Consider the following 15,057-nt stretch of genomic DNA (forward strand, 5'->3'; position numbering starts at 1 on the left):
TCTACTGGACATGTATTGGTAGAGAACAATATGTAAAATTTGTTAGAAATGTACTCAGATACATTGCTTCCGTGGAAGATGCATCTCCACTCATACTGTTTCATAGCATATGTATTGTTTTTCAGATAGCTATGACTGAAAAATAAATCCACAAATTCCAGAATTCCTTACCAGGAGTGGTTTAGACCAGTTATACCTACTAGAAGCAAGTTATGAAGATTTTCTTCTCAAAATCCATTAATTTGTTTTGCAAAAGAATTCTGTGCTTAGCAGATTTGTGACGAGATTATAATTTTGAAACCTGCCTTCTTTCTCCCCATTAAAGAGAGGGAAGTGCACTAGAATCTAGATAAATACTCACTTATTTCTCTACACCTTTATGGTAATTTTAATAGAGGATTTTCCCCTTCCATTTTATTACCATTTTGTTCAAGAATTTTAGTGGAAACTATGAAAAGTAACTTTTTGCCAAACAAAATTTTAGATAAACACATTTCAAAAATTTTAGTAGCTTTTTAAAAACTGAAGACATTAGATATCAATTTTGGAAGAACTGTCCTCTTTATATCAAGATTGGTTTGGAAGCATATTTGTATACTAATATATCTAAAAGACTCCAAAGAGTCTTGTGGATGGATAATATAATTTATTTTTTGTTCTACATTAACTTTTCAAAAGTGGTTTTAGGCAAAATAATCAGAGTCACTTACTTACAGGGATTTTATTAGTAAACTATTTACCTGGTATAATTTTTTGTTGAGATTAATGTTCTGAAATACAGGGTTTTTTAAAATATTTTGTATTAGCAGATGAAGATTCCAAAGTAGCAATACAATTTTGTAAGCAACTAATCATTTTATAATTGAAATTTTAATACATACTACCTTACTTCTGTACGTGGTTGAATAATATTAAACTTTATATTATTAATATGTTGATTGAACACATTTTTCTCAGTTAATGCTAATGTTGTAGTCATACAAAGATGTTCTTTTTCTTGTACCTTCTTTTCAGTATTGTTCACATAATTTTGTTTCTTTTGTTTTTATTTTTTTTTTTATTTTTTCTTTACACATAATTTTATTTTGTTGGTAGAAAATTATATTTTCTTGACTAGTAATATATTGAGTCACTTTGAATTTTATAGACCAAGAATTTCATGATACTGTTCTAGCAGCAAATTACTCAGAAAATTCTAGTCATATAAAAATAAATTCCAAAAACTTTAATGTTAAAAAGCTAATGATACCATTAAAAGCTTTTTCACTTTTAAAAGTGAAAACTTCAAAAAACATACTTAAATAAGTCTTTGGTTTTATAGAGTACATTGTTGTGAAAATCAATATTGTGAAATAAATAAGGTATCTTTGGAAATTATTTTAACATGTGGAACTATTCTGCACTTCCCCAGACTTATCCTCCTGATGACTTATTTTGTATCATTCTAAAAGGAGAGCCATGATAATTTGTTCAATGAGACTAATCCAAATTCTCCTGTAAAGTGATAGTATAGTACTTTGTTTGGCAGCTGCTTATCATGATAACAAACCTTTAGGATAATTAATTTATAAAGAGAAATGATTTATTTTGACTCATAGATTTTGATGGTTCTGGTCTGTGATTGGCTGGCTCCACTGCTTTTTGGCCTGAAATGAGGCAGTGCATGATGGCAGATAGGAGATGGAAAGAGGATGGGTCTTGGTTCCCCAGTCCTCTTCAAGGTTAGGAACCCAATGACCTAAAAGTCTTCTATGATTAAAAGTCACCATCTCCCATTGTAGCCACTTTTGAGACCAGGTCTTTACCAAATTTACCTTTGAGGGCCACTTCTAAATGTCCAAACTGTAACCAACACTGATGAGGATTTGTTGGTTTCAAGGCTGTTAGGCTGGAAGTTCTTGCACCATGAGCGGGTACCCCTCATAGCACCCATCCCTGCTGTTACAACTGAATGGACTCACACTGTACCAACACTGCCCCACTGAAACCAACCCATTAAGAAAAGTCATTCTCAAGAGAGTATTTTAGTGAGTAATTTCATGCTTTGAATTCAATCATATGTATAGTATTTAATATATAAAGTATCAAGTATTACTGATGCCATATTTTTAGAAACCTGTATTTTTGTTCTTAATAAAATAGTACCCAGATACTGTAGGACTTGATTGACAGATGTTCATGTACAGCTGAATTATGGGAGGCTTGTGAGGTGCCTGAGGCTCATGGTGCTACACTTTTGTAGTAGAAAACAAAGACGTTTAATGAAAAATGTCTCATCTTGTCTCTCAGGGACTTCATGTAGATATTAATTTTAAGAATCACTGGTAAAATTCTACATGTTTAAAATTTATCAAGACAAAATATTTCAATACCTACTACTCCATTTATTTTTGCAGGTACTCATCAAGAAAAACAATGTTACTTCTAAAGTGTGGGCTCAAACTGGACAGCAAGGTGCACAGTGGAGGAAAGTAGAAGTCTTTTTAGGCATTCACTCCTATACACAGGTTTGTAATCCAAGTGGTTATGTGAAGAAAGGGTTTTGTTAGTTTACTTCTTTCATACTAAGTTACTTCCTCCCCTTGAAATTTCATGTCCTCTTTCTCCCAACTTGATATATTGTATGAATGCACAACATTTAAAACTCCATATGGCTTTTTCCACAAAGAATTTGCAATGTCATAAAGCCCTAACTTTACTCAATTAGACAGTCGTCCTTCTAGGAATATTTAATTTGAATGATAGATATTCTCTATTCCCTACAACACCTCCCTTGATTTTGCAAATATATACTTGGAGACTATAATAAAATTATCTCAAATATAATTTAAGGGCAGTCTTTTGAAAGTATATGATTGAAACTTATAGGGTAATGGATTTATATAATTCCAAATACTTTGGGAGGCACTATTATGATTCTTATAAATTACAATAATATTAGGAAGGTAAGGCTAATGCATGTCTAATAATTAAAGAAAATTTCAAGTAGTAAATAGATCCAGATATTTAAATTGAAAATAATTATGTAAAGTATTTGGTATAAATTTTATTTTTTATGGATTATCAACAAAACGAGAAGTTTGCTTGGAAGATGAAGCTTAACTGCTAAGTGTTTTCCTGAAAGAGGTAAAGATGTCATATTATGATGATACATGCCCCATAGCAGCACAATTCATAATAGTTAAATATTGGAAGCTGCTCATGTGGCCACCAACAGATGAATTAATAAAGAAAACGTGGTATTTATACACAGTGGCGTACTAATACGACATAAAGAGTGATAAATTTGAGTCATATGTAGGCAAATGAAAGCACCATAACACCATAATGTTAAGTGAACTAAATCAGACTCACAAGCCTAAATATCACGTGGTTTCTCGTGTAGGAGAAACCCAAAGTTTAAATAATCTAAAGAGCAAAATAAAAATAGATAATAAAATACAGGGTGATCAATCTTTGGAAATGGGAAGGGGATCAAGACATGGCAGGCGGAGGAGTGAGGGGAAGGGAAGTAGAAAGAATTACAGTGTGTTCTGTACATTAACCAGCTCCCCTTGATGGATGATATCATTATCTACTGAAAGCGTGTACTAATAAAAATAAACGAAAGAGAGGAATTATATAAAAAGATGTTCAGATTTTGAGAATCAAAATAGGAACCCAGAGACTTTTATAGATTCATTTTCTTCTTAATTACCTGGAGCTTAATTCTATGAATCTAAAGCTACGTATCACTAGGCAGGAGGGATAAGATCCTTGTCAATTACTGCACTGTTTCCACTCTTCTGTATGAGAAGTTTAGGTAGCCATGTTGGCTGGGAATGTTCAGTAAATATTCACTTTCTCTGACAGCTCAGCCCCTTTCAACTTCAATGGAAGCACAGCCTGGATCTTCATATCTTTATACACTGACACAGCATTGTGCCCAATTTCTTGTGATGATATGTATAATAAATTCCATATGGTTTTCCTTTACTGAACTATCTGGTTTTCTTGTGGAACAGTTTTTGAAAACTTCGGATATGAGTAAAAAGTACAACCTAAATTAATAAAGATTGAATAACAGTTTAATGGTCTTGAAAATTATGAAATTTATTATTCAAAGATTCCAGCTGTTCACTCTCCATGATCTTAAAAACTGAGGCAAGAAGAATCCTCAGCAAGAACATGTAGGAGGTTCTATGGCTACTAGATATTATGATTTAACCCCAGACAGTGAATTCTTATTGGTTCTATGCACTTAGAATATTTACATGGTAAAGTTAAGCTCAAAATAATATTACAGTGTATTTTAGCAAGTGAAATATATTACTGAGTTTTTCTAAAATCCTAATTTTTATAGATTGAAATTTAGTACAGAGATGTACACTCATGTTATTTGAATCTTAAAGATAAATATTAATGGCTTGTGAACATTTGCCTTTTCATGTGGCTTACTTGCTCATTCAGTAAATCTTATCGACCACCTTTTATGTGCAAAAGATGTTACACTCTTTAGAAGGTACAGTGATGCATGAGCATGCTGCTCATGGTGTTGCCATTCTTACAATTGACTCTTTTTCCTCACAAAGATGAGTACCTCTAATACTTGAGTAAAACTATAAGACACTTTTTAGAAATTGCATTCTGAAAAAGCCATGGGAAGCTTGCATAATTTTACTTGGAAGCCCTCACATTTAAACAAAATAATTGTAAAAATTTTAACTATTTTTTCTATGAGTTTAAAATTATTATTATTATTAAATTTTGTTTTGGTACCATGGATCAAACTCATGACCTTGTGCTTGCAAGGGAGGCACAGTGCCACTGAGATAAATCCTCAGACCCTAGTTTTAAATTAATACTTGCTCAATCAATCAATGTAATACACTATATCAATAGAGCCAAGGACAAAAACCATATGATTATCTCCATAGATGCAGAAAAAGCATTTGACAAAATCCAACATGCATTTATGATAAAAACCCTACAAAAAATTGGAATAGATGATCTCTACCTCAAACTGATAAAAGCCATCTAGGGCAAACCAACAGCCAGTAGCATACTAAATGGTCAAAAACTGAAATCCTTCACACTAAAATCAGGAACAAAACAAGGATGTCCACTATCACCACTCTTGTTCAATATAGTTCTGGAAACATTAGCCACAGCAATTAGACAAGAGAAAGAAATAAAAGGAATAAAGATAGGAATTGAAGAAGTCAAATTGTCATTATTTGCAGATGACATAGTACTGTATATAGAAGACCACAAGAACTCCACCAAAAGTCTTCTAGACTTAATAACTAAATTCAGTCAAGTAGCTGGTTACAAGGTCAACACACAAAAATCAATAGCTTTCCTCCACACAAATGACAGACTCACTGAGAGAGAAATAGGGCAAATAATTCCTTTCACAATAGCATCCAAAAAACTGAAATACCTAGGAATCAACCTAACAAAAGAAATCAAAAACTTCTTCTCTGAAAACTATAGCACTCTGAAAAGAGAGATTGAAGATGATATCAGAAAATGGACAGACATCCCCTGCTCCTAGGTAGGAAGGATTAATATAGTGAAAATGGCCATACTGGCAAAACTGCTATATAGATTTAATGCAATTCCAATTGAGATCCCAGCAGCATATTTCATGGACCCTGAGAAAATAATCCAAAAATTCATTTGGAACAAGAAGAGACCCAGAATAGCAAAAGCAATTTTAGGTAACAGAGACATGGCAGGGGGTATCACAATCCCAACCTGCAACTATACTTCAAAGCTACTGTGACAAAAACAGCATGGTACTGGCAAAGAAACAGACCTGAGGACCAGTGGAACAGATTAGAAGATGCAAAAACAACGCCAGACACACTCAGCCATCTCATCTTCGATAAAGGAGCCAAACAGCCTCACTGGAGGCAAGATAGCCTCTTTAATAAATGGTGCTGGAAAAATTGGGATTCACCTTGCCAAAGATTAAAACTAGACCTGTATCTCTCGCAATGCTCTAAACTAAAATTGAAATGGATTAAAAATCTAAATATTAAAATAGAAACTCTGAACCAGTTGGAACAGAGGTTAGGTAGAACTCTTGAAAACATCAGTGTAGGAAAAGATTTTATGAATAAAACCTCAGTTGCCCATGAACTAGCACAATCAACAAGTGGGATCTCTTCTTATTAAAAACCTTCTGCACAGCAAGAGAAACCACCAGCAGTGTGAAGAGACAACCCACAATGTTGGAAAAAATCTTCAGATGCTGTTCCTCAGACAAAGGTCTACTATCTCGAATCTATAAAGAACTTAAAAAGATCAGACCTCCCAAATTTAAAGACCCAATCAAAAATGGGCATCTGAAATGAACAGACATTTCTCAGACAAAGAAGTAGAAATAGCAAATACATGAAAAAATGTTCGACATCACTGGTCATTCAAGAGATGCAAATGAAAACACCGCTGAGATTTCACCTCACTCCAGAAAGAATGGGTGCTATCATGAAATCAATTAATAACAAATGCTGGCGGGGCTGTGGGGAAAGAGGAACCCTGCTCCACTTCTGGTGGGAGTGTAGATTGGTGCAACCACTGTGGAAATCAGTACGGAGATACCTCAAAGAACTAGGACTGGAAGTCCCATTTGACCCCGCTATTCCACTGCTGGAGATCTTCCCCAAAGAATTAAAAGAATCATACCACAGTGATATATGTTCATAGCAGCACAGTTTGTGATAGCTAAAACTTGGAAACAGCCCAAATGCCCATCAACTGGAGACTGGATAAAGAAAATGTGTTTTTTTTATAAAATGGAGTACTATTCAGCCATAAAAAATGAGAAATTAGAGATATTTATAGCTAAATGGATGGACATTGAGGCAATATTCTCAAGTGAAATAAATAGGACACACAGGTATAAATACTGAATAGTTTCTCTGGTGTGAGAAACTGAAAGTGTAAATAAGGACTAAAATGTATAATAGATAATGTGAAATAGGAAGAAATGGGGCAAAGGGGAAGGAAGAAAGGATAGAAGGGAATGGCATTAATATGAGAAAGTGGAAAACTAGGAACAAAATCTTTTAAATAGGGAGGACTGGAGGGGTTGAAGGGAGGGCTGGGCAAGGGTGAAAAATAAGAACCAAGAGAGACTATGTAAAGGTGCAAATTTCCAATGATGAATGTCATTATATTGTATACCTAAAATGTACCAATGATTAGAATGAATAATCGATAATGCAAAATAAGAAAAGGTCCAAAGGGGTAGGGGTAGGGGTAGTGGGAGGGGCAGGGGAAAGGAAAGAAGGGAAAGGAACAATGATGAGAAATGGAAAAAATGGAAATAAAGTCTTTGTAAATAGGGAAGGGTGGAGGGGGTGAAGGGAGGGCTAGGAATGGGGAAAAACTAAGAACCAAGGTGCATCATGTAAAGGTACAGTTCCCAATGAGAAATGTAATTGTGTTGTATACCTACAATGTGCCAATAAAAGAATTTAACAAAAAATAAAAATAAATTAATTAAGTCTTGCTTATATTTCACAATATTCCTATGAAATACTTAAAGGTATATTTTTATTCTATACCTTATAAGACAGAAATGCCTGAAAGTTAGGAAATCTGTCCTGGTTATGTAATTACCAAATGGCACAGATAGACTTTTACCACAAGGAGGTCATCTCTGCTCCAATTGCTATGCTATATCATTCTCCAAATTTTATTGAAGTATTTGAAGTAGATATCATTTTGTCTGAAAAAACATTGTGCTGTAATTTGTTCTTTTCTTGAGAGCATTCAACAGTACAATGTATAGACTTCCAACCAACATTTTATAGAACATTGATAAAATAATAATTTGATCATTTAAACATGGCTGGCAAATGAGATCGCATTGAATCTTAGAACTAGGTTAATGAATAATTGGGGCAACACTCATTTCCTGATTTCTTTTTCATAAAGCATTGTGTCGTATATATGAATATGTAGACTTTCCAGATAATAGTGTGTCTTTTCATATAGTATTTTTCCAATACTTAATTTCCCTTGTAAGAAAGTTGTAATTTCTATTTTTTCTAGTTTCACCTCTATATAATGACTTCCAACCACTTCTTCTATTTTAAAGATTTATTTTTCTTTTCTTCCCCATCTGCTATGAAAAACAATTTATTCCTGTTGTGTAAATTCAGTATTTATATAATTTTTCTTTTGATACTGTGGAAGGTATTATGATTTCAATTATTCTATCCTCTTTAGAAGACCTAGTCATAGAATAATATTAAAAACATGTATCATTTTAAGAAAAAACTAATCAATTCTTTCAAGAAAAACAATTGTTTAGCATCTGTTAAAATGTGATTAAGAAATTGGTAACAGTAAATATTTTGTACAAAATCACAAAGGTAAATCTTTACTTCTTTTTTTCCATTAAGTTTATTGGTACATTTTAGGTATAAAATACAGTTACATTCGTCATTGGGATCTTGTACCATTACATGAGTATCTTGGTTCTTATTTTTTCCCCATTCCCCTGCCCTTCCTTTACCTCCTCCACCCTTCCCTATTTGCAAAGACTTTGCTTCCATTTTTTTTCCATTTCTCATATTTTTTCTTTTTCGTTCTTTCCTTTCACCTACCCCTCCCACTTCCCCTACTGTTTTAGACCTTTGCTTCCTATCACACAATATCAAGTATACATTGTTTTAATTACAATATCAAAATTTAGAGGACATTACTGCAGATTTTGCAGAATGTAATAGGATATAAAAAGCACGTTACAAAAATCTTTTTAAAAATAAATTTGACAACTTCTAAGATGTACCTTGGAAGACAATTAATGAAACTGACTCTGGAGGAAATATGAAACTTGAATAGCACCTATTAGTATATTCCTAGTTTGAAAATCTACCTATATGACAACAACAGGCTCATATACATTGTAACTGATGAATTATATCATACATTTAAAGCAGAAAAAAGAAGGAACACATCTTCCCTCATTTTAGGAAATCAACATTGTGCTAATATTAAAACTGGATCAAGATAATAGAAAAAAAGTATGAACATAGGTAGAAATTTGTTTAACAAAGCAAACTATTAGAAGTCAGATCTGGCAGTATGTAGAAAGTGGTTTCTTTATAGGCATGACAGTGTTGGTTCAGCATTGGAAGATCCACCCCTATACATCATCATTTTAACAGAGGAAAGGAAAAAGCTATATGATCCTGTCATTAGTTGCCAAAAAAGTATTGGACTAAATTCTGCAGCTGTTCATGATAAAAGCTATGAGGAGCCTAGAAGTAGAACAGAACCTTCTCAACAGATACAACATGTATTCCATACTTCCAGCAAAAACGCCTTATATGGATGGAAAAGATACCATACTTTCTCCCTAAGGTGGGGAACAAGGGCAGATATGCCTACTCTTCATCTGTCCATTACACTTTGAAACATAGGCCCAAACCAGAATAGTCTGGCAATGAAAAGACACAATTAGCATAGGATTGGCACGATAGGAGTAAAATATTTACATGCAGATGAAATGATCATCTACAGAGAAAATACTCATAAATCTCGAAGAGCCCCTAGAACTTGTATTTGAATTTAGCAGGATTAGAAAACACAGGGTATATATAAAAATTCAGGTCTTTGTATACTTGCTGTAAGTGAAGAATTGTATATTGAAATTTGATAGTTATGTAGGAGTACAAAGGACCTACAAAAGTAAAAAGAAGAAAAACAGTGTTGGAAGACATTTATTACCTATTTTTAAGACTTCCTCTAAAACTACAGTACTCAAGACTGTGTTGGTGTAAGGAAAGACATATAGGTCATTGGAATAAAATGGAGAATCTAGAAATAGAACCACACATATATGGTCCACTGAGTTTTGAAAGATTATTTAACATTAACATTTTATAGAACATAAACTCAAGAGCAGAGGAAAAGATAGTGTTTTCAGCAAAAGGTACTAGAACACCTGTATCCGTATATAAAAAATGAACCTCAACCATTTATTTCCATGCATAAAAACAACTTGAAAGGATCCATGAACCTAAATATGAAAGACTAAAATTATAAAACTTCAAGAAGAAATTATAAGGGAACATGTTCATGAATTTAGGGTAGGTAAGAATTCCCTAGGATACAAAAAACATGATGTATAAAAGAAAAAATTGATAAATGAGATTCCATCAAAATTTGGAACTTTAAATGACATTGTTAAAATGAAAAGTGGCCCTTAGACCATATTTGTAATAATACATATAACCTATGACAAGAATATATAAAGAACTCTTACAGCTCATTAATAGAAACCCAATTAAAAAGTAGACACAAGAAGATGATAAATAGCCAGTACAGCACAAGGAAAGGTGTGCAACATTAGAATCAGAAAAATACTAACCAGTATAATAACAAGATCATATTATATACTCATAAGGGAGATGAAGTTAAAAGTTTTAAAAGAAGAAGTGTCAGCTTAGGTGTGAACCAGTTAGAACTTTCTAATACTGCTGATATGAATGTAAAATGATAAAACCATTTTGGAAAACAATATAGAAATTTATTGTATTACTGTTAAGAAGCATCAGTTCTGTTCTTAAGTTTTTACTTAAGAGGAATGAAAACACACGCTCACAATAGATTTGTACATACAAGTTGACTATCCCTTATCTGAAATTCTTGGGACCAGAAATGTTTCAGATTTTTGTTTGAAATCCACTTGATCTGCAAAGGGGATAGCTACTCCTGCTTTTTGGGGCTTTTCTGTCACATGGAGTATTGTTTTCCACTCTTTAACTTTCAGTCTATGAGTTTCTTTTTGAATTAAGTGTGTTTCTTGTGTGCAGGATATTATTGCTTCTTGACCCATCCTGCCAGTCTATTTCTTTTGATTGGTGAATTGAGACCGCTAACATTGATGGTTATAATTGATACATATTGACTTATCATTGTCATGACTGTTTCTTTTTTTTTGGATTCTCCCCCTTTGCATTTAATTTCTTGTTACACCCAACAAATTCATTCTGCTAGGCTTCTTCGGGTTGTGTTCTTCATCTTTTCCTAGGATATTTTCTAAAATGTTTTGGAGTGCTGGCTTGGGATTCATGAAGTTCCTAAGGTGCTCTTTATCATGAAAGTATCTTATTTCTCCATCCATTTTGAAAGATAGTTTTGCAGGGTACATCAGTCTGGTTTGGAGGCTGTTTTCCTTTAGGGCTTGAAATACATCACTCCAAGCTCTTCTTGCCTTGAGGGTTTGCATTGAGAAGTCTGCTGTGATTCTGATGGGCTTCCTTTGTATGTGATTTGTTTCTTTTCTCTAATTGCTTGTAAAATTTTTTTCTTCTGTTGGTTTCTGGAATCTTAACAATTATATGCCTATATGTAGACTTTTTTTGATCAAGGTTATTTGGAGTCCTACATGCCTCACTTATGTGTATGTCAAGTTCTTTTCCCCTCCTTGGGAAGTTTTCTGCCATTACATCTGTGAAGTTTTTTTTATGTCAGCTGCACTCTTTCCTGTTTCTTCATTGACTCCAATCAGTCCTATGTTATTCTTCTTTGCATCGTCTAGCAGCTGGTGGATTGATTTCTCATGGTCCCCTTACAATTTTAAAGCTATTTTTCTTTTCCTGGTCACTAATTGCAGTCTTCTATATCTGAAATTGTGTCCTCAGATTGTATCATTCTGCTGTGTAAGCTTTCAGTGGAGTTTTTAATATCCTGAAAATCTATTTGCATCTGTTTTATGGATTCCACTTGTTTCCTATGTTGGGATTCCATCATGTTCCTCACTCAGCTCCTCTGTTTCTTTATCTGTGTCCTCTCTAGATATATTAACTGTGTCTTGCATTATGGGCACAATCTCTGTTGTTATCTGAGAAATTATTTCTGATTTTATTTTTTCCAGATCCTCTTTTGTTGCTAGGTCAAGGAGTCCATGTGGTTGAGTATCAGTTTTCCATCTCGTTTCCTTTTGGGGTTGCTTTAGGTGATCTGGAAGTCTGGTTTTGAGACTTGTTTACGTGTCTTCCCATTTTGATGGGGGGAATGTTGCTTGAGCCCAGGCAGCTCACCTCCTTTCTGCTGAGGGTGGTGGTATGGCGGCCTGGAAGCCTCCTCCTGGGTGCTTGGAGCGGCTCATCTCCTCTGTACTCAAAATCTTTACTTCTTACCTCATCTCTATTTGTTCTCAATTTACTTTAAAATGTTTCCTATGTTAATGTGTAAGAATTTGTCTTACAGTGAAATTTAATAGAAACACTGCATCAATTTTACTTGTAAATCTCAAAAGAAACACGTGACTTTTTATGTTCTGTGAAACAGTGTTCATTGTTATTTTAAGTAGTGGTATTGTTATAAACTTTCTGAAAATTTTAGTGTGTTCTTTTATTTTTTAATGACTGCTGATCTACTAAATTCTATATAATTGGGGAATCACTGTCAAATAATAGGGTACATGAAGATTCTATTCATTCCATGTGTTAATCAAATACAAATCAAAATCATTTCAGTTCCAAAGATGCAGCCAATTAAAAAAACAGCAAACAAACCAACTCATGATATTGAGGTCCAATGTTTTAACTTTCAAATGATTGGGGTGGACACTTCGGAGTAACGCCAAGAATTGAACAGGGTGATGGATGTACTTGTAGCCTCTGTCTATGTACTTGTCAGTCCACCGGTGGGCGCTCTGGTTCCATGGATGAGGAGGCTCTGAGAAATGGGCAGCTCTTGTTTGAGATCTGACAGATGGCAGAGGCAGCAGTAGTGAGTTGCTGACTCCTACCACTTTTCAAGGTTACTTATCTTACCCATCCAGATATGAGGCAGGGGGGTTGCTGCTCTCACATTCTTAAGAGTTGATGAAGGTACAGATCATTGATAAACCTCATGTTTCTTGAGTCACTTTTATTGTGGAGGCTTTTTGTTTTTTATCAGTGAAACTTGATGTGTTTGATATGTCCTGTTTGCTCTTTGTTCCTGATAGAGCTTCTTAATTGACATCTTCAACTCTAACTGGATTTTCCTTTGTTCTTGTTTTGTTTTGAACATTTTTTAGATTGTCTTCAGGGCAAAACGTGGCATCAGTTACATAGGGGATATAGCAGTGGATGATGTTTCCTTTCAAGACTGTTCTCCCTTGCCTCACCCAGAAAGAATCTGCACTGCTCAGGAATTCTCCTGTGCTAACAAGCACTGCATTCCAGGGGACAAGCTGTGTGATTTTGTGAATGACTGTGCTGATAATTCTGATGAAACTGCTTTCCTGTGCAGTAAGTGAAAGTGTTCCTTGTCTCTACTTATTCCTTAATCTCTCAAATCGCACACAATGTGATGTATTCAGTGTCAGCACACATAATATTGATATGTGGCAGTAGCAGATTCAGGTAAGGTGATTTACCTATTTAAATGCATTATATTTTCTTTTTCAATACTTCATTGAGTACTACCATTTATTTAAAACCAGTCTGGCATTTTTGTGTGTTTATGAAGTGATTGGAGTTAGTTCTGCATTGTTTGATCACAAATGAGTTGAATATAAATGGTCAAAAAGAAAGTTGACAAGTTATTCTACTGTTACTTATAATAATTTGTGAGCAGGAAGATTACAGTTCTGTGTTATTTGCTTTGGAAACCAAAAGTGGAGTATCAAGGATAACTTCAGTATAGTAAGATCTCGTATCTTAACAGGACATAAAACTTTTAAAGCCCTTTTATTTACTGTTTCTTGATCTTCACAAAGCCATCACAGGTAATCAGGAAAGACACTATTAGTGTTTTAATGGCTAAAGCTACCAGTAGAAGTGATTCCGATTTTGGGAAAGTTTATCCAATTGTGTACTAACAACCTTGACCTTGGTACCCAGTTACATTGATTTATGATCCATTGTTCTGCCCAAGCTACCACACCACTTGTATATAAAACAATTTTTCAAAAAAGTAAATATACAAATTATCCAAATATCACATAGATATTTGTTCCTTGAGTTGTGGATATTTCTATTTCTATTTCTTGTTTTTGGTACCTGGGATCAAACTTGGGACCTTGTGCTTTCGAGGCAGGTGGCAGAACCATTGAGCTAAATCCCCAGCTCTATTTCTATTTCTTATAATACCAACTTTCATCATGTATAAGCCAAGGAAAAATATCTGGCTGATCTTGAATTCTGTATTTATCATTAATTCATCTTTCCCTTTGAATATTTTCTGCTAAATTCTGGTTAATTTTTGCATGAAATGTCTGTGTGGTTTCTTCATTGTCATTTCCATTTTAATATCACACAAATCTACTAGGTTATCTGTTAAAGATAGCAGATATTTTGAAATGTTGCCAATTTATTTCTTAGATATATCATTTAATGTTTTTGTACATAAAATATCCATTTATGGCTAATTTTTTTAGTTGCTTCAATTCAGACTCTAAAATCATGAATATTTTAAGGAATTTCTGTGTTTGGGAAGTATTTTGATGTTCTATGGGTGTCAAAAATGTATTGAAGAGTTCCTATTGGGGTAATTTTTTATGTGAACTATGAAGACAGAATTAATTGTAAGTTTTTTGAGGGTAAGTTTTACCAGAAAGTGCTTTTTGATGAACTGTTTACCAAATAACTTTTAAGTTTTTAGTGGGCCTACACATCTCAGCAACACTGGAGCAAGAAAATTGAATTATTTCCAGGTAACAGATAGGAAAAGGAAAACTTCTTCAACACTTTAGAATAACTAAAAATATTACAGGAAATCCTAAAAGTAATCTTCAGTTTTACACCGGATCTCATTATATAAGAATGATTTCTTTTTACATATCATTGCTTATTTTTTGTTATGCATTAAAAATTCAACTGTATTCCCAGTTTACTAGTCTTAAATGTTACATTTTAATTATAGAGGAGTAGAGTCTGCTACAGGAATTATGAGTGGTGTTATTATCCTGCATTGCTATAAACTTTGGTGTTCTAATTAGATCCAGAAGAATAATAAGAAAAAAATTAAAAGAATCACCAGAGCAACAGATTTAAGAATTTTGGCTGGCAACTAACCAAGTATTTGGGTTTAAAGCCTACTTAAAAAAATTTCTAAGTA

The 15,057-nt window shown here is 33.7% G+C and overlaps 1 protein-coding gene across 9 annotated transcripts in view; it reads left to right on the forward strand.

Moving 5' to 3' along the window:
• The window catches only part of Malrd1 (MAM and LDL receptor class A domain containing 1), a 725,534-nt gene that overhangs the window by 331,954 nt on the left and 378,523 nt on the right, over positions 1-15,057 (forward strand). For all 9 annotated transcript variants that reach the window (XR_015449658.1, XM_087207225.1, XM_087207223.1 and 6 more), the window contains 2 exons: positions 2,397-2,507; positions 13,034-13,247. Coding sequence is in view for 8 of the 9 variants with exons in the window: in XM_087207225.1 (XP_087063351.1) it covers positions 2,397-2,507; positions 13,034-13,247 (325 nt within the window). In the remaining variant the exon portion in view is untranslated. The remainder of the gene's footprint in view (positions 1-2,396; positions 2,508-13,033; positions 13,248-15,057) is intronic.

The sequence above is a fragment of the Heterocephalus glaber genome, unplaced genomic scaffold (genome assembly GCF_053883595.1).
Source record: "Heterocephalus glaber isolate CG9 unplaced genomic scaffold, H.glaber_assembly_v1.0 deba00000768, whole genome shotgun sequence".
Lineage (NCBI taxonomy): Eukaryota > Metazoa > Chordata > Mammalia > Rodentia > Bathyergidae > Heterocephalus > Heterocephalus glaber.